At 41.9% G+C, this 25,736-nt stretch overlaps 1 protein-coding gene across 2 annotated transcripts in view; it reads left to right on the top strand.

Annotated features, from left to right (window-relative positions):
• crocc2 (ciliary rootlet coiled-coil, rootletin family member 2) overlaps positions 1–25,736 on the top strand; it is a 44,308-nt gene that overhangs the window by 6,715 nt on the left and 11,857 nt on the right. The window contains exons 4-22 of one of the 2 annotated variants that reach the window (XM_085348421.1): positions 9,072–9,239; positions 9,330–9,413; positions 10,769–10,872; positions 11,913–12,057; positions 12,491–12,597; positions 13,135–13,341; positions 14,208–14,304; positions 14,476–14,565; positions 14,658–14,792; positions 15,819–16,018; positions 16,146–16,328; positions 16,757–16,901; positions 16,991–17,137; positions 17,530–17,760; positions 22,640–22,833; positions 23,284–23,411; positions 24,575–24,744; positions 24,821–25,000; positions 25,590–25,724. In XM_085348421.1, coding sequence (XP_085204547.1) covers positions 9,072–9,239; positions 9,330–9,413; positions 10,769–10,872; positions 11,913–12,057; positions 12,491–12,597; positions 13,135–13,341; positions 14,208–14,304; positions 14,476–14,565; positions 14,658–14,792; positions 15,819–16,018; positions 16,146–16,328; positions 16,757–16,901; positions 16,991–17,137; positions 17,530–17,760; positions 22,640–22,833; positions 23,284–23,411; positions 24,575–24,744; positions 24,821–25,000; positions 25,590–25,724 — 2,850 coding nt within the window. Of the gene's footprint in view, positions 1–9,071; positions 9,240–9,329; positions 9,414–10,768; positions 10,873–11,912; positions 12,058–12,490; positions 12,598–13,134; positions 13,342–14,207; positions 14,326–14,475; positions 14,566–14,657; positions 14,793–15,818; positions 16,019–16,145; positions 16,329–16,756; positions 16,902–16,990; positions 17,138–17,529; positions 17,761–22,639; positions 22,834–23,283; positions 23,412–24,574; positions 24,745–24,820; positions 25,001–25,589; positions 25,725–25,736 lie in introns of both variants that reach the window. The other variant, XM_085348420.1, reaches the window with a different exon arrangement.

Raw genomic sequence — 25,736 nt, 5'->3', positions numbered from 1 at the left:
TTCCATGAGACCTTGTGTGAAACATTTTAAGTCAGCATTTGTCCGAGGTGCCCTCAGCTTGAACCTTCTTTCCTCTGTAATTTGCATTGACTACTGTGATTGAAATTTCTCTTGATAATTTCCACATTGTTCATAAACCTGCACTCTGCATTTTTTGGTGGGATAAATGTACAGGCCCACCTGGAGTATAGGGTTTCTAGTGCTAGTTTTTGATCAGCTAGTTTTTGATCAGCAACACACTCTGGAGAGCTTCTCAGTTGGGGGTTGGGGGCAGTTTTCACCCTGCCATCCAACAGCTACAGTCTCACAGCTGGAATATGTCCCCTGCAGTCCTAGGGGCTAAAATAACAACAACCTTAGCCCATTTTATGCCATAACTTTGTGATCAGGCTGATGCATTGTGACTAGTACGAGAAAAAAAAAGTTTCTCCAAGGACGCTAGTCTTCCTGTCTCCATTTCTGTGTAATTGTCGCTTAGTATTTTTCTAGCAGTGAGGAATCCCAAGATCAGACGACAGACTCGATCTCTCCAGTGTGTCCTGGGTCTGAGAGTCTCAGAGTCTTCCTCCTGTGGGACATGGCGAAAACACCTCACCTGGGAGGTGCTCAGGAAGCATCTTAATCAGATGCTTAGCCCTCTTTGGGTTGTCTCTTTTTTAAAGTAAAGGGGGAAATGCTGTACTCTAAGCCTCTCCTGAATGACTGAACTCCCGAGGAAGTATTTGAGATTTTCTGTCTGTGAAGAGGCCACCTTTCCAATATACACATATCCATATCCACACATACACAATATCCACAGTGGTAGGCCAAAACTTAAATAACTCCAGAGTTGAATACCAAAAGGTAATAGGTGGTATAAACACAAAAGTAATAGTTGACAAATCTCAAATACACCAATTTATTTGGCCATGCCAACAAACAGAAACTAGCATTTCTACTTAAGTACAGAATGTCTTTACCTCTGATTGTTTTTAAAAGAATCACATCATAATTACCTCACTACAACAGGTACTTTAGTTACATCCATGCAGATGATGTGCCGATCCATCTGTCAGTCTCTTGTTCCTGTCTCCTTGACTCGTGTACCCCATGACACATGAACTTCTCCACTTGAATAGGAACTCGTCCTAAGCCACTGTGGGTATTCCACCCTTTTCTGGCCTCAGACATAGAGGTGCTAATCCTCATTCCAGCCACTTCACATTTGGCATCAAACCACTGCCTTCATAGATTGATGAAGTCACATCACACGTCGATAAAAATAAAAGATGTGACCCTGAAACCAACCAATCTTGAAATTGCACCTTGAATTTCTGTCCATAGTTATCGTCAGAATCAGTGTTAAAGGGCAGTTCTGCCAGAGTCCATCAGCCACTGGAACAAAGATGAACTAAATGAACTAAAGGAACCAAGCTCTCACTGCACTGCCCCCTGCCCCCGAAAAAATGAAAAACAACCAAACAAACAAGTTAAACTGCCAAATATATATATATATTAAGCAATACAATTATAACTAATATATGCAAATTATTATTTAAAATATCATCACATGGTTTAATGAGCATTTCGTTTTCATTTCATTTTCTTGTAATTATTTCAAGGTTGAGGCTTTAAAGGGTTAACAATTGTCCTAATAATGCATACCGTCGAAGCACCACTCACAGGACACCGTGGGGGGCTTCAAGCTGAGGTCAAATCCCTTGTCCAAATTCACAAATACGAGTCAACAAGTTGGGCAAACTCATAAGCATCCTCAAGTATGATTCTTGAGTAAATAAGGAGCTGGTCCAGACTTCTCTTACCAGGAATAAAAGTGCATCAAATAAAGTTTTAAAAGCTTTTTTTTTTTTTTTTTACTGAAGTTCTACTTCTGTTACACAACATTCCAACTTCATTCATTGCTCAATCCAGTGTGCCAGCATTTGCCTAATTGCACCAGAGTAATAAAAATGGCAAAAACGAGAGAATTTCACCCACCTATATCTTGAAACCACACGTGAAAAACAAGTGCCACAATCTGTTTCGTTTCCCCTGTAGATTTAAGGGTTCTTTGAGTGCCGTGTCTCTATATCATAATGTTTGTGGCCCAAGTCAGTTGAACAAAGTGTGTGACAATTCAAAAACATACATTTTGCCAAGCTTTCCTTAAGGCTCTGAGCTGACAGAAGACTGTTAACATAGTGCTGGTGAAGTCACACCTGGACTCTTAAAGCCTTCCTCTGTGTCTCTGTTAAGTCACTCTTCGTGATCCCTGTTGACCCCAGAAAATTGCACCTGAACCAGGATAAACCTTGACCTAGTTTGTGCGTTGGATGGCTTCAGGAGGTTGGAGAACATGTTGGGGTGAATTCTGAACCTTCTGTGTTGCTTTTGGAGGCCTGCTAATGTGCATTTTCTCAGACACGGACATCCATACCCTACTCCTGAACACTTAGAGATTGCCTGCACAGTACTGCGGTGTGGCAGTCAGTTGGATAAAGATAACTCATGCTGAATGATTTCTGACACCAACTGCCATTTGCCAGTGCCCTGTGGAATTTTAAATCCCCCGGGTCTCTCCGTAAGAACCCTGTCAAAGAGATAAAGTCTGTTTTTAAGGATTGTATTACTGTCTTCTTTTACTGTTCTACCCCCCTCTGTCCCTAGTTTGTTTTTCCTGCTGGCACAAACCCATTCATTTATGCTGCAATTTGAATGGAAAACAGCCAGAAAGTCAGACTGTCTCAAAATTGTAAAAATTAATTACTTTCCCCAGAGAAAGAAAATGCTTAAAAGCCCTCCTGAAGACTGAATTTTTTGATGAAAGTATTCCATTAAACCTCGTAGCCTTTGACATTTCTTCTGCTTCTCATGTTACCTAACTTTAAAGTCAGACATAAAGCCTACTTTTCAGCTCTTTTTCACATGTCAGAGATCTCTAATCAGATGTGAAGTCTGTACTGATTGAGTTTATGTATGTATGTGTAGGTTTTGAATTGCATTGTCCTTGCTGGACACATTTGTGTTAAGCAGTGCATGACCAGCCGCGTGTTTGTGAGCACTAAGCTTGCATTATGAGTTTGCCATTTTTACACAGATCACAAGTGTAAAAAGCTGCTGTGATGGCCTGTAAGGGATACAAGTATCCCTTACAGGCCATCACAGCAGCTGTCCCCATGACCCAAAAGTTCACTCTATGGTAACATGGTCTCAGCAGTCCCTCCTCTTTTCCTTCCATTCTCCTTGTTTGTTATCCCACATTGTGTAATTACTGTCAGTGATGATACATAAACAGCTTTCACAATCAGCTGGGGCTCTTTCACAGAGTCAGCACTCAGGGGGTAATTTGAGGGGAGGGAGGAGCGGGTGAGCTGTTCAAGTAGGACAGTAAGTTTTTGGGCAGCTTGGGGGCGATGGACATCCGCTCCAGCTGTGTTTAGGAATCTGACAGATAGTGCACTCCATTAATTCCCTTTATTAAGCCTCTGGGTCCAGGCCAAGCCAGAGAAAACGATTGCAGCTGTAACCCTTCACATGCTGGCTGGAGTGCGCACTCACGGCCAGATGTCGCCCTGGGTGAACCACAGATAGAAAGAAAAGAAGACTGAGGTTGTGAAATAGTTCCTGGATAAGGCAGAAAATTTATATCTTTGTTGAAAATCAGGTATGAATTCACAATGTCATATAGCAGAAAACGAGAGAATACGCTTCCCAAGATACTTTATCAGATAGATAGTTATCAGATACCCAAATGTAATTACATTAGGTCAGTGAGAAGATATTGCAATCCTGAGATGCTAACTGAATGGGCTGGATTCTGATCTTATACCACATGAGCAAGGCAGCAAGTTTTGGCACAAACACCAAAGACTTCACAAGGGCCTTGAAAATGATTCTCTTGTTGCTTGCTGGCAGATGAATCAAAGCAAGATTATCCCTTGATGTTGTCTGAAATATTTATCAAAAGAGACAATACAAGGAGTGGCAGAAATCATAAATATCAAGAAGTATAAAAACTCTAATTCAAAGCACATTTTAAGGGCCTGAAAAGTCTTACACTTTGGAGCCATAAGCAAGGCTCAAGAAACAGATACTTGGAAATTAAAAAGAAGAAAAGAAAAGGACTCAAAGCGACCATATGGAGGAATAAAGTATACCATGACATAAAGGCTGGTTTTTGTATAAATTGCATTTTCGGCATTATTGCAGAATGGCAGTAGATGACCTCAAAGAGCAGAGCTATGTTAGGATTGGGCTCAGCTCACTTTAGGGAATCATGAAAGCTGATCGAGGGTGATTGTGCTCTGAAGCAGATCATAAATAGCATGGGTGTTAAGCGAGCGCAATTCTGGGCCCACGGTAAGCCCTGTAAGCCCCGAGTTAGTGCAGAGGGAGGACTGGGATTACTTGCTTCTCTCTTTGGCTTTACAGTCACCACCGTATGCGTGTGTTGTGAAGGACAATGAGTTCAAGCTCACTTGGAGATGTGAGTGATGAGAGTTAATGATGCAAGCAGAGCAACGGAATAGATGGTGGTGTAGGAGGGTTAAGCAGTGGTGGGGTTCTCCACACCAGGCTGTTATGGCACCCTCCTGGGAGCTTCCTGCAAGGAGCATGGTTAATCCGGAGCAGCCCCTGGCCTCCTGCTTTACAGCTGACTGGGGACAAACTATAAAAAAGCGTCATCTCTGTATTTTGTGGAGTAAGGGCGAGGCGCTGGCAAGAAGCCCATGTGCTGCAGCCATGTATGAAAAAGCACAAACAACCCTCGGTGTCAGGGTAGGGTGGGGCCCTTGAGGAGTTACCAGGGTAGCCTGGTCATTGGGTGCATCAGGTAGTTGGGTGGTAGGGATGGTGCAGGCTAAACAGGCACAGATGCTGATGGAAATTAATTTCTTGTGCTTTATAAATAAAAGACAGTTTGACTAAATTAAAGAAAATCTGTGTTTCCCTGACCTTCAAGCTCTAAGGGGCTGTATCCATGCAAATCTAGTTTTAATGGTCACATATTTTATTTTTTAGAAAGTCAATGAAGTCCAGAGAATAGAAGATAGTCCTGATAAAGCTGTAGCTGTGTTCTACATTAGAGCTTGTGATATGAGTGTTCTAATAGTGTACTGCAGCTTTAGGTGTGTATAAATTCTCAGTCCCATTTAATCCAGGGTTCAGACATGATCATCATTTCAAGCTCATCTAGCAACTTGAACTAATGCTCTAATACTATGCTAATTCCAGTTTCAGACACAGTGAGTTTTCTTGGAATGTACTTATCATGTACATATCATTCCAATAAGTACAATTATTTACATCTTTACTACAGATTTGCCTGCAAAACACTGTTTAAACTGCTGTGAGAGGACAATCCGCGACCATCTTTGCAATTACTGAATATGCATATGGAGAAGATGAATATAGTCACCATGATGCTGCCCATTGACTTTAATGTAGTCATTTTGAACACTGAATGTCAGAATTTTGGCCATTGCATCTTGGTTTTGTGAAACTAGAAATTATCATGTTTAGATGACAAGGGTAAATCACAGGGTAATAAAAAAGCTAGAATTTCATAGACAAGAACTAAGCCACAAACTTCTAGGACAGACTGAACATGACAAACCCGGTTAAGGGATCCAGTTTAGTAAGTCAAATTAGCAGCTGTTGGTGTGGCAGCTTTTGGCTGTAGCTACCTGTGTTGGTGCACCAATCAATCTGCACAGAATGAGACTAGCAACAACGTAGCAACGAGTGATTATGGAAAAATTAGTCCAACTCAATGATTTGTAGCAGTGATAGGGAAAATAACTATTAGCAGCTTAAAGTAGGTGCCCCCAAGAAAATGTTTCTCATCTATAAGGGAAGTGATTAAATGAGGTAGTAAAAACATTAAAGAATTATCCATGCAACTGGATCCTGATGTAATAAAACCCAAATGTTTAACAGAAATGAAGAGCTGCTGTGCTGGTTGAGGAGCCAAAGAGTTGGGTTGACTGGGAATCTGGAACATCAATTTTTGTGGTTTTTATTATTGTTATTGTCATGAAAGAACAAAACAATATTAGCAAACTAAATCTGCTTATTGTAGCAGGCTGTAAAATTGTTTATTTCTGCTGTTAAGTTGAACATATTAACATGGCATCTATGAGGGTTGACTCACTTTTGGGCCCTCAAGTGGCCACTGCAGTTTTCTTCATTTTTCAGGTATTACTCACCATAATTGGTTGTTGGGACATTGCTACAAATCTCTACGTGTTAGTGCATAGAGTGGTTCAGTACTGTTGTAGAATAAAAGAAATGCAAGGCTCAAATTATACATGTATAGGATCCTTATGCGCGTGCATAGACAAGAGGCATGAAGATTTATCGCCCATCTATTGTAGCGCCTGAATTTACCAGGATCCTTTATCTGAATCCTGCATTCTGCACCGTGTATATTGAAGTAATGGATATTTTTTGTTGTTGTTGTTTGTTTATGTTTCTTTTTCTCACAGTGTTGGATTTCTTTTTGATGTGGCTACGAGAGTTACAGTTTCAGCATCACATGGCACCGAATATACATGGCGCTCATATCCTGTAGTATTTATAAAGTGCATGCTTGTTAGTAAGTCAGTGTTATTGCTTTAGTTGTGCCAAAATACTTAAAAAGATGCATAATCACCAATGCTCCACACACAGCTGTTTCCAGGAGTCCCTTTAAACACAGCTGCTGCAGTGCTGTGCGTTTCAAACACTCCGCCCATGTTGTTCCTCCCTTCTCAGTCCCTAAAGCTGTCACCTCAACAACGGGCAGTAAAAGACGTTTTTGTGCTCCCCATGTCCTCAGAGAAAAACACCAAAAGCACAGAGCCAAGTGCGTGATGACCGTAAGTGTAGTTTGTAGTATAAATTTCTGAAAAGGGCATTTGAAAATGTGTTAATAATGGTGGCAAAGTGGCTGGGTCCAGTGTTGAACACTGAGACTATTGTCTTGGCTCTCTTGGAGCCTGCTGGAGAGATTAAGCACCAAGAGAAGAGATGAGGTACAGAAGAGAAGAGGGAGGGAGTGGGTCGCAGGGTTGATTTGACGAGCTTGGATGGTGGTTTGGAGCGTATTGCAGGGGAGGGGGGGCTCGCTCGCTTGCTCTCACTCTCTTCATCTCTTTTTAAATGAGAAGTCGGCAAGGGCAGCTAGAGGCACGCAGTGTGTTGTAGTGCTCTAGGGCCATGTGGTTTGTATTAGTGAGGACAGGGTGTCTGGCACCAGCATAGAGAGTGGGTGGTGCACAGGGAGTTTAGGTTGTATGGGGTTGAGAGGTTACAGGACATTTGGATTTCAGATACGGGAAAGAAAATGAGATTCCACAATGAGGAAGACCAGGACAGTATTGATATTATCACCCCTTACTCTGTCTTTAGCTTAATACTGCTGCTCTTTAGATTTTTAAAGCCAATCAAAATTTGACATTTTTGGTTTGGAATGTATTTCAATGAGCTAAAATACTTTGAATACTTTGAAATACTTTACTGAAAACAGTAATACTCGAAACCACAGAAACTGCGTAATGGTGATTGAGTCTAAGACAGCATGGCAGAGCTGGGTACTGGTATGAGTCTAGACAATGCCGATGAAGATGAAGCAGATGGAGACTTAGATGAGGCTCTTTGAACGACCAGGTTGAGGAAGACATGAAGAGGAGGTGGAGAGAGGTGCAGGGAACAGAGGCTGATTGGCTTGTTTGAGGCAGATAAGAAAATATCAGAACACAACAAAAGAAATGAGTTGACACCATAGGAAAATGGGAAATTATGTCACGGTTTGCCCTGGCAGACCGTGGGGATGTGTGGAAGGAGGACCCGAAACCTGGACTCTTTAGTGAAGACAGTGCGTTTATTTACAGTGAGGTAAATAACAGATGCATACAAAATTCCCGTTGCTTCCTAGACTCCCGTGTGTGTGTTCCCCTCCGTGCTGTCCTTCTGGTTCCTCGTTCCGCCTGCAGGAAAATAACAGAAGTAGCCGTCAACACTGACCCCCGCGGGCATACACGATCTGCACTACCGTACACTGACGCACACTAACTTGGGATGTAACGCAATGATCCCACACCGGTGGGAGCTCCAACACTCTCCTAAATAGCTCCCCCGACGAGCCCTGATCAGCAGCAGGTGTGTGGCAGGGACTTCAGGTGTGGCCAGTCCTCCAGCAGGGCCACACCCATTAGGCCTGCAAGTGCCTGTCATCCATCCTACAGCCACACACATATACACACACACACACACACCCTGCCTACACATACAATAAGTGGAACACAGACATGACAGCATTGTGCAGAAGACACACACATCACAAAATAATAATAATAATAATTATAATAATTATAGTCCACCCCGAGTCCCCGGAACCGGGTCCGTGACAAATTATGTGAATATTTTATACAGTAGCTACTGATTATATAAGATAGACCTGCATTCATCTATTTTCTGCCACATATCTGAGTCCAGGTTGCAGAGACAGCAGTCTAACCGGAGGTGTCCAGACCTCCTTCTCCCCAGTTACCTCCTTAAGCTGTCCAGGAGGGAAACTGACACATTCCCAAAGCAGGAAAGAGACATAATCCAGGATTGCTTCCCAGTTGGACGCCTGAAACACCTTAACTGGAACTTTAGGTTATGATAGCGCAATGAAAGCCCAAGCTCCATCCATATTACTGCACTGTTCCTTCTGCTCCATTCTTCCCCCACTCACTAACAAAACACCTGAGATACCTGAACTTTACTGCTTCTGTGTCTGCAGTAAACAGGAATACAAGAGTAATAGTCTATAAAATAAATAAATATTAAGGTAGCCTTTTGTTGCACTTTGCAAAAACTCCTGTCTTTATGAATAGTGGGTGATTTTACAGTGAGTACCATACAGCAGAGAGAGTTCAAGGCTTCTCTGAAACTCTGTAAATAAAATAAAGTTTAGGTTTTATAGAGAAAAGACTTCTGAAACTTCTCAAAGTCCTTCTGATAAACTGGTAAATGAATTCAAAGGCCATGTGTGATGTGCACAATAATGTGCATCCTTCTAAGGCTCTGTTGCTTTGTTGTATTTGTTTGTTGCTCTACTCCAGCTTGATCAGATACTGATGTTGCAGCCAGCGGTGGACTCAGACCAGCACAGTGTATCAACAGAAGCCATGCAACCACAGAACAAGGAGAGAGCCTATAGGCAAAAACTGCTGGCCTATCAGGAAGCCCAACAGAGACAAGTCCAACTTGTTCAGAAGCTGCAGACCAAGGTAGCTAGAAATGGTTCTCACAGTTTAGACACCTCTACACGTATGCCTTGAAGCTTCCTAACCATCCGTCTTGCATTTGTCTTATATAAGGTGATTCAGTATAAGAAGAGATGTGGGGAACTTGAAGAGCAAGTTCTGGAGAAGACTTCGGAAACTGAAAAGATGAGATTGTTGGTGTGTTTTTACGACAGTATTAGAATCAGTACTGCTTCGGTATAAATTAAAAATTTAAGTTTTATAAGCCTACTAGAGTCATCTAGAGGTTCATTTGCTCCTTACACCCAACTGACTGTTAAGCTGATGATGCATGTTTAAGACAATCTTATTAAGCTCTTTGTTTTTTATAAATTTCAAATGCAAATGATCTCGCCTGATAAAGAAGGAATGTGGCACAATGCCGGGTGATATTGATAAAGTCAGTCTTAATTATTATCACAATTGCATTACAGTCAAATAATTAAAAAAGTAATGTTTTACATTTTTGCCCTTTTTAATCTCACACAAAATAATTATTCAAAATTAATTTAAATATAATTTAAAACTATTAGCTATTATAACTCAATCTGGAATTTATTTTAGAATCACGTTTAGGTTTTCAGACAAATGAGCATATTGTAAATGTATTGGGTTTGAGCAAATATTGGTATTTTACCTATACCATTTTACTACTCAATATACAGTATCACCATTACTAATGAGTTCACTGTTTAATAAGCAGTAGATGTGTGATCTTTGTTAACTTGGGCAAAGTTAGATTTTTGATGCTTCTCTGCTCTGTGGACTTGCTTTCAGAAAGTACCACTTTTTTAGTTCCATTTATATAAAAGATGTATGTAGCCTCTGTGACCCACTGGTTTTTAACACTGAAGCTTTAGTGTTAGCATTTGTCTGCTCCGTGTTGCTTGTCTTGGATGCAGGAGTAACCTTATTTTGAATTTTATTAGCTAGCACTAACAAGCTTTGTAAACAAGCCATGTCCAGAAATTGTACAGATGCACAAACACAACATCTTCTAATTAGTGATAAGTAATATAAATAAAACACTACAATTTCCCTCACCAAAAGTTAAGCACAATCTTCCTGGGTGGTCTGTACCAAGAAAACCCTATTAAAATGATTTTTTAAAAATGGCTGAGGTTAAGTGTACTGATTTCACTGAGGCCTGAGGGCAATGATTGGCTAAAGCCGCCCGTGTGGGAACACCTATAAATCAAAGATACCAGGCTGTAAATTTTAGCTCAGTTTTGGTACTAACCTCAAGTGGCCATTAGAGGAACTGCATTTATTGGCATTGTCTTTTACCCCTGGAAAATGTCAAACACTAAATGTACTGCATTATATAGTGTATAAGCTGTTTTAGACACACAGGTAAACTTTATTATGTCCCACTTTTATTCAAATGCACTTAAATGTATCAGATTGCAAAGCCCACGCAGAGACTTTTGATTAGTACACTGTAATTATGGTGATTTTTGTATATGGCCTCATGGTTATCAGGATGCCCGTAGTAGTTTTGTGTGTTTGTTCAGCTGCAGGGCCACCTAGACAAAGTCGAGTACCTGCAGCGGGTTGAGCAGGATCTCAACGTAGCTATCCAGAATAAGTCAGCTCAGCTGGAAGAGGAACAGAAAAGGTGAGTGGTGGGCACTATGCAGTGGAGGTACCCATGTTACACAGGCAATAAAAAAATGTGTCTTCTACTCATAATTAATACATAACACTGTAAAAAGTGCACAAAGTAAAAATCCATAAATCAGAAAAGCTGTATCAGAAGGGAGGGATGCAAGAAATTTGCTTCTGTTTTCTTTTTCTGTTTCGTCTTGAGAAGCAGAAATCAAGTTGAAATATTTCTGAGAAATGTTTGGATCAGAGATATTCCCAGTAGTCGCTCGAGCTTCCCTGCAGTTCTTCCTTTCCCCGTGCTGCAAGGGAGAGGCTGAAACCTGCCCTTGGCAAATGACCTCGGCATCCAATTTGTCAGAGAAAATTAGTGGGACTGTTTTGACTCTGTTCTCCAGAACATTTTAATAATGCTCCACATTAAACGTGGGCCAACCTCTGGAGCCGAGGCCAGATTTTAATGCCCAGTGATTTATACAATTATGGAGCTTTATTTGAAATACCCGTGGTGCAAAGTCTGCCAGCAATCAGTCATTTTTATTGCCTAAATATCTCACTTATTGCAGAGTTACCAAGCTCTGTTCACTTTAGCACTTTGTGTAATATAAGTATAGTGTAGAGATAAGTCCCACAGCTACCACTTACAAGTCCTCATTATTGAATCCCTCTTTCCTCACATGTCAGTTCCCTTTTAACTCGATATCGTCCCATTCATGCAAACAAGGGTTTGGCTGCCTCTCAGACAGATAACCAAGCAAAACAATGTAGCGTGCTTTACTGTAAGAGGGTGTGTGTTGAGTGTGAGAATGATGTAAACATTTGGTAAATGACTCTACAGGCAGATCTGGTTGATATTAAATCTTATTCAACACAGATATTGTAAAACTGTCACACATGTTTACCCTGTAAGCGCAGCTGGCAAGTGTGGATCTAAAAGAAATATATGTTTGAGTGATAATGCTGACTATAAGAAGTTTGGGTTCTGTGACAGGGTTTATAGGAGGCTGTCAACACGGCTATTTGTCACTTTGTCATACGATGGGTTTTTTCCAGGAGTGCCAGCCTCAGCCAAGTGAATTCCATGCTGCGGGAACAGCTGGACCAGGTGGGCACTGTCAACAAGGGGCTAACCGAGAGCTTATGGAAGGCCCGTGAAAATGCCGAGTCGTGTGATACTCGTTTGCGGAGAGAGCAAGAGGTGAGAAAAACCTCAGGAATGAGGTGCTTGAGGCAGAAAGGCAACGGGGTTCATCCCTTTCTGTATAGAGATTGTGCAATTAAACTCCTGTTGAGTTCACATGGGGTGGGAATTCCATTCATAGCCAGTTTTGTCAATTCATTCTCATTCCCTGTTCATTTCACTGCTATGATTTTTGAGTTGTTGTTTCCTGTGAAAACATTCCAACTGCTGAGGGGGAGGAAAATTTTGTGCAAACAATCTGGCGTTCGTGCTGTAAATGGGCTACATCTGTTGATTCAGGGAAATCCAATTATTTGTATGTTTGCCAGCGTGAGTCCAGGAGTTCTATTATTGCATCTGCTTGGGATCACAATAAAATTAAAGGTTGCTATAAGCAGCCCACACCACCTTAACGCCAGGTTCTACTCCGGTTTGCTGCTTGTCTCTGCAGACGTGTGCCTCCCGGTTGAGTCGGGAACAGGCTCATGTCAGAGCGCTGTGGCGCCAGGCCGCCTCCCTGCGGAGCAGTTTCACCCAGCTAAGGACGTTCACTGACAGGTGAGTGTGGCGTGCTGCCAGAATCCCTCCGGCAAGTCAGAATTCCACAAAACCCCCACCTTCTCCTGTGAGTCTCACAACTGTGACAACAATCCACCTCTCTCAGCCACACATCAAAGTGGAGCAGGTCAACAAGGTCATTGGCCCCTGCTTATTGTTTCTCACTGTGGGGAAATACTGCTCAAGGTGCCTGCACTCACTGTTAAAATCATCCATCAGGACGAAGCCTAAGCTGTTGTCTTCAGGGAGACTTGGCTTCTATAGTGCTGAACCACTGTATTGTAGAGTACTTTGCTTTTATAGTCAGTGCTCAGTTCATAGACAGCTTTGTCATGTCAGATGCTGAGCTGCAACTTAAACTTAAGACACTTCAAAGAGAGCTCAGTTCTCAGAGCTTAATCATGAGAGGCATTCATCATCTTTTTAAAAAAAAATTAGGATAAAAGTTTGCAACTGAATGTAACCATCATCCGCTTTTCTTATGCTTTAAATAATTTCAAATGTCATAACACATTCTGCAATCCTTATTTTCAACAGAACTCTGTCTGATATGCGTACCGAGTGTGTCGCAGCTAGCCGGCAGCTGCACGCTGCCTGTATGAATTTAGAGGCCAGAGTAACACAAGGAAGCCCCTGTGGTGGTGTGGAGATGTCCGCTCTGGAGAGGCAGCTGAAGGACAAGCTGAAAGAGGCTATGCAGCTTCAGGCTCAGTGCAATGCAGAGAAAGTCAAACTCAATTCCAGGTAAAGGCCTCCCCAAGTACAAATGTCAAGATTAAAGTCAACGTGTCAAGATTAAGTACAAGATGGTAAAGTTAAAGTCAACATCTCAGAATTAATGTCGGGATGTCAATATTAATATCAAGAACAAAGTCGAGATGTTTAGATAAAAGTCAAGATGATGAAAACGAGGTGAAATCTACTGAGTTAACTTTATTCTTGAAATGTAAAGTGTAATATTGACTTTTTACTTTTTCTCTCAAAGCTTTAACTTTATTCTCAAAATGCCAAAACTCTTCTTCCTCTAACTTTTATTTTTTCAGCTCAGCTTTATTCCTGACATTTCAACTTTTTATTGACTTTATTCTCAAAAAGCAACATACCTAAAAGAAATCTACCATGTCTGTCTTTTAACTTAATGTGGTTCTTGTGTTCCTTTGTGAAAATGTCCTATGGTTACCTTCATTTTGTTTAACAACCATCCACCGCTGGTTTCAGACTGAATATAGTAACTGAGTAACTCAATCTGTGGGTTAGACTAACTGCTCTGGGCCGTCACTATTCCATTTTCATAAACTGAAACAGGAATACTGGCTTCAAGGTCATGTGCAGTGCGATTGGTTGATCATTTAGGAAATTCTTATTTTTCTATGCCTGAATGAAAAGACAAGTATAATCCTTTTGATGAAACCCCAAACCTTTATATATGGAGTAAATCTAGTTCTTTTATCTAGTAATGGGAATCAAGTCTTTTGTGCCATCTCTTGTAGACTATGAGCAGAACATGATAGCATTGATGGTCTAGAGGGAGGAGTACATCCCAGTCTCTTTCTGTCTTCTCCTTGATGTCTCCTGAACTCTCCTGAACCCTCTTTTCATGGTCTATCTAGAATCCTGGAACTGACCGACACAATGAAGCACCTCCAAAGCCAGAACAGTGAGAAAGATATCAGCCTCAACACCATGCAGATCAGTCTGGACAGGATGGTAGGACCTTGGGAATATATGGTAGGAGGTGACAGATAGCTAAATTGGCTCTAGTCTGGACCTGAGGCTTGATAAAGTCCATAACTTCCTAGTCTAGAGGGCTGCAGTCTGGGGAATGTCAGACTTACTCCATGTACGCTGCTTATCTGACTTAAATGGTTTCCTGCTCAGGAGACAAGGCGAACCGAGGATAAAGCAGAGATGGAAATACTCCACACAGAGATCCAAGCCCTCCAAAAGATTTTACACCATGTTCACCAGGTCGGAACAAAACAAAGTAGTGAATTAGATTGTGAAGCTGTTATGCAATGAAGTCAATAATGCCTTTTATTTTTACTATAATTTCTTTATAGTTAGTGAGCAGTGAGGGGGACGGCTGTGGCCCTGAGAGTGTGTCATCCTCGCCTCTTCATGGCCGTTCTCCTCTTAGGAACGCTACTGTGATATCAGTACAGAATGCTCTCTCCAAACACCAGAAACAAACACAGGTATAACAGTTATCTAACACACAGTCTGTGCGCTTCTTCTAATTTATATCTGCAAAAGTCAAACTTTTGGGCATATACTTGTAGTATGTAATTTCAAAGAAACAACAATCTCCCCACTTTGTAATAACAGTTTTGTGTTTATAAACACACGTAACACATGTGTTTATGTGTTAAGAGTGTGTTTGCCTTGCAGGTTTGTGTCTTTGATTACATGCTTTAACATTACCTAGTCCTCTTATCCACAATGAACTTTAAATAGTTTAAATAGTTTATTGCCTATAAATGGAATGAGCTACACAAAACTGTGAGGACATTAACTACTACTATAAGCTACTATGAAGTGATTTTTTTTTTCATTTTTTTACTTTTTCTGTGATCATTATTTGTCATATTTGTCAACTTAAAAAAGTTAAAACTTAAAAAAAAGTTTAAAAAGTTAAAAAGTTAAAAAAGTTCCTACCTCAGCTGGACTGATCAGAATCAGCTGATTTGTTTTTAGGGTGTTTAATAAAGACATGAAAAACTTTCATACCTTCACATTCTGAATATTTTCCAAGTAACAGGGCCACAAAGCACATAACGGAAACTTCGCAGGTTCAGAGTCAGTTCATTTTTGCAGCATTTTTGAGCCATTGTAGCTTTACAAATCCAGGAGAATGTGAAATTTTCAGGGCTGAAAAACACATTTAAGATCTGTTGATGCAACGTGGAAATGTAGTACTTTTACATCCTCTGCAAGTGTCACAGTCTAAACTCAGAATCGTGGGTTTGAATCCTTTGGCTTAAAGCGCCTTAAAGTGACTGTTGTTGTGACTTGGCGACTTGTTGTAATGTGGCGTTGTATGGGTAGAATTTAATGAATTGTATTGGCGATTCTAAATCAGCTTCAGGTATGAATGAGTGTGAATGGTTGTCTGTGTCTCTCTCATTGTTTCTTCTCATGTAACTCTGTGTTATGTGAATTTTTATGTTGCAGCCTTTCAAGCATAAAAAGCTCAATCACTCACACTGACATATAACCTGCAGGAGCTACGTGCACGTTTGGGGGCTGCTCTGGAGCAAGTGGATACACTGCGCGAACACCAGCAAGAGAGGGACGCTGAGAGGAGAGAGTTGGAGCAGAAGATTCAGGATGTGAGGCGGGAAAGTCAGGAGGATAAAAAAGCTCTGGAAGAAAGCCTCAGGGACAGCAACAGATATCACCGCTCACTGGAGCTCATCTCCAGGTACATCCTCACCAAGTACTTCTACTTCTTTTTCTTGACTACACTTTGATTTTGGCATTTAGAAAGCTATTGAACATGCTTTGTCTCTTTCATGTCCACTGCTTATTTCTTTCACCACATCACACAGTGAAAAAAGCAGCCTGGAGAAGCTGCTGTCGGGGCTTCAGCAGGAAGTGGACTCCCAGCGTGCTGAGATGGAGGTACTACGGAGCTCCTCGCTAGAACTTCAGAGACAGAGGGATCTCCTGAGGCAGCAAAGGGAGGATCTAGAGATGCAGCTGGCACGCCAGAACACGGAGGCCCAAAGAGGGTACAGCAAGATCACAGAGAATGACCATTACACAAAGCACATCCTGACAGGCGTGATTGTTTTCAAGCCCCATTTGTTTAGAGTTCAGATCAGTAACACATGTCATTCTCCAGCCGGCAATGCACCCACATGACATTTGGATGAAAATGTAAATGATTTACATAGCATTACTGAACTCATGCATGAGGGATACTTTTCTTTCCCATTTTCAGGGTTTCTTGGGCTAAAAAATTTGATTAGCTGAGAATTGGAGAAGGACATGCAATTGAACAAAAAACAAGAAAAACAGAAAAAAGAAAACTCGGCACTTATGCCAACATTTCTTCATTTTTTTTTAAAGTACAGATGGATTACTGTTAAAGGGATCGTGTGTGAGACCAGCAGAACAGTGGTGGGGAGTTAAACATGTGATATAATTTCTGTTTCAGTGAGAGGAGTTTGCAGGAGCTCGAAGGGAAGCACTCGGATCTGCGCAGGGAGCTTGTGATGGTGAAGGAGGCTCTGAGCCAAATCACCCTGCAGAAGGAGGTGTTGGAGGATGACAAGGCCAGCCTCACTCTGGCTCTCTCCAAGGTTAACAACTCAGCTCCTCAGCGCAAGTTTTGCAAAGTTTCTCTGAGATCTGTCATAATTCTTTTAATATTATTTGAATCACTCTGCAGATTGAGTCTCAGAGTGCTGCGCAGGAACTGGCCTTCAACAAACTCCAGAATCAGGAGGCGGCGCTGAAAGATTCTCTCGACAAAATGGCCGCCCTTAGTGAAGGCTTAGCAAAAGACAAGGTGGAGCTCAGTCGTATTCTGCTGGAGGTCAGTAGCCATGCAGTTCCCCCATAACATACAAAAAAAGTAGAGAGCACGAGGTGAGATGACTAACTTGCTCTGCTGTGTGCTGCACTGTGAGTCACAGATCTGTCATCAGGTGCTCCCAAACTTACAGTATATAAATCATATAACTAATATATAAAGACTATAGGGTTGATTTTGATCAAGAGCATATTATTTGATATTATTGACTTGGAAAATTTCTCTTGGTCTCACAAAGTCATATAGCTCTACTCTATACCTGCAGTTTTTGTATCCTGGTGATTGCTGAAATTAAAGTTAATTTAGAAAATAAATAAGTGCCCAGAGGTGTAACCAAGCAGACTTGCTACTAGAAGGAAAGGAAGTAAAATGAAATATCCTGGCTTCCCTTCCAGACAGAAGGAGAGAAGAGGGAGCTCTGTGAACGTAGACGGGAAGCCGAGGCGGAGCGGGCAGCAGCCAGAGAGGATGCAGCGCGGGCACAAAAGGAGATGATGGATCTGCTCGCCGAGAAGCAAGCCCTGGAGAGCTCCCACAGCCACTTGCAGGATCTCTGCCAGAAGCTAGAAGCAGAGCTGAGTCTCCTGCAGAAGGAGAAAGCTCAGGCCCTGGAGAAGCGCTCGCAGGTCAGGCCGCTCACGCTCCTCCCTACTCCCGACGCCTTGGAGAATTGGCTGATGTTATTAACAGCTTTCAGCAGGTTCACGGAGCTTGTTGTCACATTAAAATGCATAGGAGGTCCTGGATGCATCTGCTGTGTTTTTTCCTCTCACATTTGATATGCAGCGCTCCACTGTGTGTTTTATATGTAACTTGGGACATAACAAGCAGAGGACCTTGGTGAACAAATGTGAACTGGAAAAGATAAATAGACAGACATATAATATCCAGCAGGAGTTTTGGTGAAAGCAGCAATAAATTAACACCTAAAGTATTTCCATTCTTCCTCAGCAGATCCAGATCCCCCTGTTCCGTCCTCTAAAGAATGAAAAGAATCCTCTCCTGCTGTATTATCTGTTCTGAATGTGAAACTGGGATATCCATGTTGATCTGAGCAAAAATATAACAAACCTAAAAAATCTGACAAATTCCATCCAAACATTTTTAGATAGCTTATCTGTAAAAATAAATCAAACTTGGATGAAGCAAACCCTGTAGCGGCATGCATCGCACTGAGCTCATGTTTCATCCCCATATTGGGGGCCTACACACATCCATAACATTGGTGTAATTCATCCACTTGAATATTTACCTAAGGAGAGGCTGAAAGACATTGTGTGCTAATATTTAGTTAGTGTGAGTTCATTTTTTTTGTTTGGTCCAAAATCAAATTATAGTGATTGTTGCTTTTCAAACATTCTGCCGCAGTGAAATATTAGAAGTAGCAGGGGTTGGTTAAATATAGTGTGCTAGTGTGTCAGTAACTGGTACAGTATATTAGGGTCATTCTGAGTACTTACTGATAAGACTAATCACACCTTAAACACTGGTCAGCACCAATTAATAGTTTCAATACACTGCACCAACTTATTGTCTCTGATGTAGAGGAACACAAACAGCCATTGATGCAATGCATGTTTGACCGGTTTTCTAATAATTCACTGGTGGAAACTTCAAAAGTGTCTTTTAAGTTAAACTTCAAGACTCAGCATGTGGAATAGGTGGCTACTCAGAACAAGTTACAGCACTGGAAAGACTTCATATGGAATCACCCGACTAGTGTCGTGTGAAAAAGCAAGTTTAGTACAGCCAGTTAATATCTAGCTTGTAGAACCACCTTTATATAAGCAATAAGTTGATTGTTTTTTTTGTATGATATTTTCAGTCTTTCGCATGGTTGTGGATGAATTTTGGCCCGCTCTTCTTTACAGGGTTGCTTCAGTTCATTGTGGTTTGCAGGTGTTTAAATATGCGCAGCTCTCTTATGGTCTTGAAGCCTGGACTTTGAGTTTGTCATTGCAAAACCGTGATTCCTTTTTTTCTCCCACTCTGTTGTACATTTGCTGCAGTTCTTGGGGTCATTGTCCTGTTGCATGAGCCAGTTTGGGCCAAGCTTTGGCTTTCATACAGATGGACTCACATTTTACTCTAAAAAACTTTGGCATGCAGAGGAGTTCGTGGTTGATTCTTTGACTGCAAAGTGCATCACATCATCAGCCCTCCTTCATTGTGTTGACAGTTGATATGAGATTTTTGTGCTGTGTTATTTTTCTCCAAAAGGGGTGGTGTCTTATGGTCAAACATCTCCCCTTTGGTTGTGTCTGTCAAAAGATGCAAGTTTGTGAACAAATTGTGGTGTCACATTGGTTGTAGAGAAGAGGCTTCTTCTTGCCAACCCTTCCAAATAAGCCATACTTGTTCTTTTTTTGCCCCCCTTGTACTTCGATGAGTCTTTACACACTAACTAAGGCTGTAGAGAGATGAGACAGTCTGACATTGGGGTGAATTCACACTTCTGGGAAGGCTTTGGTTGTGTGTTAACACACACTGTAATGCTCCAGATCAGACAAAATTTGTACTTTTATAAAAGCTGTTGACACTTAATAGTGATCTACTAATTAAGTGCATCTTTTTAACATATGGCTGCTACCTACCCTTTTAATTCCTACAGAAGCTGTGAGAGTGGAACCCTGTGAAGCTTCTTTCTCCATATGTATATATTGTATGTATTATATTTTGTATAAAAAATAAAAAATGTAAGGTTGGACCCGGGAAGCTTTATTCACAGTAAGACAAGAAAAGATGGGCGTGTGTTACTCAGGTGGCTGCTAACAGCGGTAATGGAGCTCTGGGAGAATCTTTGAAATGGGAGAGAATCAGTTAATGAAGTCCAGAGCTGTGAGGTTGCCTGAGATTGCTTAATGATTCTCAGCTTAGAAATCTTACTTTGTCCGGGGAGAAGGGTGAGACAAGGGAGGGGTAGCTGGTAGGCAGGCTGGCAAATACTTGTTTCCAAAGAAAGTCAGAAAACATGAATGCAGATGAAGAACAAATCCGACTGTGGTCTTTTGACTCCACTATAGGCAGCAGGGAGGTTTCAAAAGCAGTAAAGCAGGAACTCCAGGAGGTAAACTGGGAAGCAGATCAAACGCAAGAGTTACTTTGCGAAACTTGCAGAAATCTCAGTTACACGAGGTTGGCCGATTTACCACCAAAGTGGAGGCGACAATCTGGTGGAGACACTGCCACAGCCGGTCCTTAAGTACCTAGTACTGATGAAGGTAATGAGTTGCATGTGTGCAGAAACAAACCCGAGAAACGACAGCTCTGCCCAGCTCTTCACCTGAGAGCAAGACAGAGAGAGAGAGAGAGAGAGAAACCGACAGCATATACTCATATGAACTGAAAGCTCTTGTGCTTATTATAGAAGCAAATCAATATGCTTTTAAATTAAAATAAAAAACAAACCTTCCCTCAAAATGATTCAGTCCATTCTTCAACTTATTTTCTTTGCAAACTTAAAACAAAGGATGTGTGAGACATTTATTATTTATTTTTGGAACCATTTTGTTAGTTCCATTATTTCACGGTTGAATCATGTTTCAGTGCAGTTACTATACTGTTACGGGGCGCTGTGTCTCCTAATGAATGTTTATGGAGGCAGGAGGTCTGTCTAAATTAAAAATCATTAGAGCCAAATTTTTTAGTGGTTTAGTATTTATTTCTGCTAGAATTTTCATGTTTCACAGGGTTCACCCACCTAAAAGGTTCATTGTCCTCCCCAAAAGACACATCACTGTAGTTTCCAGGTCTGAAATCTTAAACCAAAGAAATTATTTAAACTCGCAATCTTTGTAATGGCCTCCAGGGGGCCACAGCTCTAGTTCCAAAAAGACTCCATATATAGATGTCTGTGTGAAAATAGCCGTCAGCTCCTCTACTCTGTGACCTCAGGGAACAATTTACTAATTGATTGCTTTTTTTTAGGCCATATTCAATCAAACATGAACTTTATTTGACAAATTGTGATGAGTTTTGGAGTCGGAAAAGGGGATTATCCAGGGTATAATCATGAGATAGTCCTCTGTTTCACAGTCAGATCTGCCCCTCATTTCAAGACACTAAGATGGCAACAGGACTTCACTAACCACTGGTTGAAGTCATGGTGTCCCTCTCTCCACTCCTCTGCTACCCTGTGTCTTCTTCAGTTTGGATATTGCTGAAATACAAGTTGTTCAAAAGGCATCTCTGAACCACATCAGCTAATTTGCTTTCAGATGGAAAGGAGCAGCAGCGCTAAACTCAAGGGCTATGTTGGTTGCCCTGTTTAAAGGCTGACCCAGACACCCTTCAGATGAACCTCACCCCGCCCCCCACATAGCAAGCAGGTCTGGCCCGGATCTGGTATCAAGCCGGCACTGCTGGCTGACTTCTGGCACGATAAGACATATGTCATCCAGATATGGGTCAGGTCTGGCAATGTAGCCACTGTTTGTGCGATGGAATGCCATATCTGGCCGATTGTGGTTTGGTTTATGTGGCCCAGGCTCATAGAAAACAGGTCTGGCCCGGATCCGGCATCAAACTGGCACTTCTGACTGACCGGTGTCATGGCAGGGTGTATGTCAACCAGATGTGGGCCAGGTCTGGCAATGATGGCACTATTTATGTTCCTATTTTCCTATTTTAGTTAGAAGATCCAAATGTCTTGTTGCAATACTATACTGCTATGGTAGCCAAAGTTTCAAATGCAGGTTTGACAGGTTTGTGAGTGGGCACTTTATCCAAAACCTATTGAGGGTTTACTCATGTTTACCACTGGGTGGTTGTAGCTCAGGAGGTAGAGCAGGTCACCTACTGATCGGAAGGTTAGTGGTTCGATCCCTGGCTCCTCCAGTCTGCATGCCAAGAGTGTGAATGTGTATGAATTTAGTTAGGAAGCACTCGGTTTAGAGAAAATGGGTGAATGTAGCATGTTGTATAGAACACTTTCAGTAATCTTGAATAGTGAAAAGCGCTACATAAGAATCAGTCCATTCACTGTCTGAACAGAGTTTTGTCATGTTACTTTTGAACTATTATGCACATGTTGTTATTACATGGCTTGATTAAGGTACACATTAGGCTGACATCTGGGGCCAGAGCTGAAACTTCTGGGCAATGACAGGGCCACCAGTGTGTCTGCAACTGGTCTTGTGCTGGCCCATGTGTGGGCCACCTCTGGCAAACCTGATCTGGGCCACCGAAGGGCCGTCATTCTTTGCGGTATGTGGGCCATGTGTAAGCACATTGTGTGGGCCAGATCCAATCCATACCAATGTTGCTATGTGGGCCCTTATATCCATGGTTTTTCTTTATTTCATTCCTTCAGTTGCCACACGCAGGTCGTGGCCATAGGTGAGGGTATCCATCTGTCTCCCACTTGTCACGAACAAGACTCTGGCTGAAAATAATCAAAAATGTATTTGTCATAAGTCTGTTGTGAATTGCAAATGCAATATTTTAATGTTTATAATGATGTTGTGTAAAGAAATGGGTTTTTTTTCTGCCTGTGCTCGTCTCCAGGTCAAAAGGCAGTTGCAATCTGTGACAGAGGAGCTGTGTGCGTGCAAGAAGGAGCTTGAGACACAGACCGCAGCCATAAAGAGAGCTACCCATGACAGGGAGGAGTTGGCCAAGGACAAGGCAGCTCTGGATGTCAAGCTAAATTCCGCTGACCGAAAGGCCTGTGGTTTCACGCAGGAGCTGGTTGCATTGAGGTCTGTGTGTGTGTTTGTGCGTATTTGTTTGTGTGGTTGGACCTCTGAAATGTTTGGGACCAATTTGATATTTAAAACCAGCTTCACCAGTTTGTTTTTTAGCATTTGCATTCAGCATAAATTGGAGTTAGGCTTGTATCAGTAATGTTTAGTTTGAGAGTGCAAGGAATGAATGTAAGTGAGCACAGTGTCTTCAAAAGCATGGGTGTATCTCTGTGTGTTTGTTTAAATAAAACCAACTGCCGTCGGGTATTTACGGTCATTTTGACTTTTTTAAACAAATTTTACTTTCTAAAGCGTAGCGAGTCTCGTGTAACAAGAGTCTTTAAGTAACATGGTTTTATTTGGAAACTACGCTTGTGATGGATTATTGGGTTTTATGACCTTCTACACCTAAAAGGTTCAAAGGTCTTTTTTCAGCACTCAAACCGTTTTACCACTGTGTTGCAGAGCAGAGAAGGAGTCCCTGGAGACGGCCCTGTTCGAGAGCCAGGAGCTTGCCTCGTCTCTGGAGGCCGAGCGCTCCAGGTTGGAGGGGGAGAGGCGCGGCTTGCTTTCAGCTAACGAGGCCTTGACGCGTGAGTAGCCCTCTCCCTCAGAGACCCCACTGTTCTCTTTGCCAAGCCCCCCGGCCGTGAAGCCTTTCCAGCAACCCACAAGAGATCCATATTTCAGCTGTGAGCTCTGCAACAGCTGGGCTGCAGCATCACTGGAGCTGCTTTCTCAGCTGACCAGGGTCTCACCACTCTGCACAAACATACGCATGAATCAGATAAGCAGGGGTTAAAGTGAACTGAAACGATCCAGAACAGCCCTGCGGCAGCTTTAGTTGATCAGTGGTTATATCTGATAGGCAGTTTAATACATATTATTATAAATTAAGTTAATTTTCTCTGTGCCGCAGTCTGGCTTTGCTTACAGTTGATGCCATGGAGACACTTGCTCAACAAATCAGAAAATAATATTATCCCATGGTCACGCCTGCATACTTCACACACATCCTTTTAGACTCCCCTGCAGATGTGGTATTTTTCTTTTCTTGCTATAAAACAAGTACCACAGGACGGGAGTGAGTATAATTTTTTTTTCTTTTAAGTGGCAGGTAAACCTAAATTAAACTATTCAAACTTCATCAAAAACAAAAAACCTGCTGTAACTGAAAAATGTTATGTTTGGGAACGTCACTCTCAGAGATAGGAAGGTTATTTTGAAGAGTAAACATGCCTCAACAAGAGATATTTGACAAACACATTTAAAGCTTGCATGTAATGTTACCACTTTTTTCAGAGATAGTGTAAAAGGTCTTAAATTGAACAATAATGAGTTTCTGTTTCTTAAAGGTTTTATTTAAGTTTCTGTGCGTTTAACAGCTGCAGTTCAAACTGGTTAGTTTGACTTACCGTGGTAAAGCGTGGCGCTTGTGGTGTCCATGGTCAGTGTTTGGTTAGGTATTGGGTAACAGTTAAGTTTGAATTTAAGCTAAAGAAGATGTTTAGTATCATTTGCCAAGTTCCACTTTTATGCTAGCTTTATGTAACATCCACTTACGCTGCATTTCGTATTGTATTAGTTTGTCCTTTCTGTCCACTGCACCTCAAGATCTTTGGGTCTACAAATGAGTGCCATTAAGCTAGCATGTTCTTTGATAAAAACTCTGAATAAAATATTGCTGCTTCTGTAACATCAGTGGTTTTTAAAGTTTGTCTGCAACTGAGGTACATGGATGTATTTACCTGTGCAGGTGAAGCTGCTCAGATGCGAGCAGATGCTGAACGGCAATGTGCACAAGCAAAAGAAGAAAGAAGTAAGTTGGAGGAAAAGCTGGCTCAAGTTGAGAGGAGTACCCTGCTGACTTTGACCAGCAAACAGCAAATTCACAGAGAGCAGCTCGAAGCAGAACGTCAGCAGAAGGTGCACTTTGAATTTGCTGGTCTCACTGTCTATTAATCTGTTAATTGTACTGAAGTGTCTGTTTGCTGGTCCTTAGGAGCAGCAGCGTGCAGAGCTGATGCTTCAGCGGGAGCAGGCCGAGGAGCAGCTGCGCAGACAGTGTGAGGAGCTGCGTGCGCACAGCCAGAAGGAGCTGCAGCAGGTGCGAGAAGAGCTGGCCAGGCTGAAGCAGGAGTTCGGCCAAAGTCTCCTGCAGGCTGAGAATGAAAAGCAGCAGGTACATGAGGTGGTCTTTGCAGGTTTCTTATGGTTCTTATGATTGTCAGTGATGTTTAAAATGTTTGTGTATTTGAAGGTAGGCCAGGGGACGACATCGCAATTCTGAGCATGCAGAAGATCTGCAGATGAAATATAAAAGGACTGGAAGATAATACAATTCCTAAAGAAAGCAGAAGAAGCATGAGTTACAACAGAAAAATGAGTATGCTGAATACAAACAGGGTTACAAACAGGGTTGCGTGCAGGTATAACCAGTGAGAGGAGGAAAAACACAATCAGGTGAAGGCAATCAAGGAAACATGAAGAAAGGACCTTAAAGTAAAGGAGAATAGCACAGAAAAACAATAGTTAAAGTAAACCAGGAAGTGGAAATGAGGAAGACAAAGGTTCAAATTCATTGGTAAGACAGAGGGAGACAAAGACAGGGAAAGAGTGCAGACACTAGGACAATATAAAAATTACTGACAGTAAATGACAAGTACGAACTGTGGAACCGATTTCTTTTTGTCCAAGAACCAGTGGCCAAGTCAGCTTCTTTTTCTGAGCTACGTATGAATGATTCTGACCTCGCAGTGTGTTTTGATCAGGCTTTGTCTCAGATGGAGGCAGAGAAGGCTGTCCTCACAGAGAAGCTAGCATCCCTGCGAGAGGACCTGGCCACAGCGGAAATGGATATGGAACGCCTGCAGAGGGAATCACTTCGCAAACAGGAGCAGGACAAGGTAAAAATATGA

This window comes from Diplotaxodon limnothrissa, linkage group LG23, assembly GCF_057381915.1.
Source record: "Diplotaxodon limnothrissa isolate DT_005_m linkage group LG23, D_limnothrissa_male_GT1.1, whole genome shotgun sequence".
In the NCBI taxonomy this organism is placed as follows: Eukaryota; Metazoa; Chordata; class Actinopteri; order Cichliformes; family Cichlidae; genus Diplotaxodon; species Diplotaxodon limnothrissa.
Note: the sequence above shows the minus strand (reverse complement) of the source record. Positions and strands in the feature narration are given on the sequence as shown.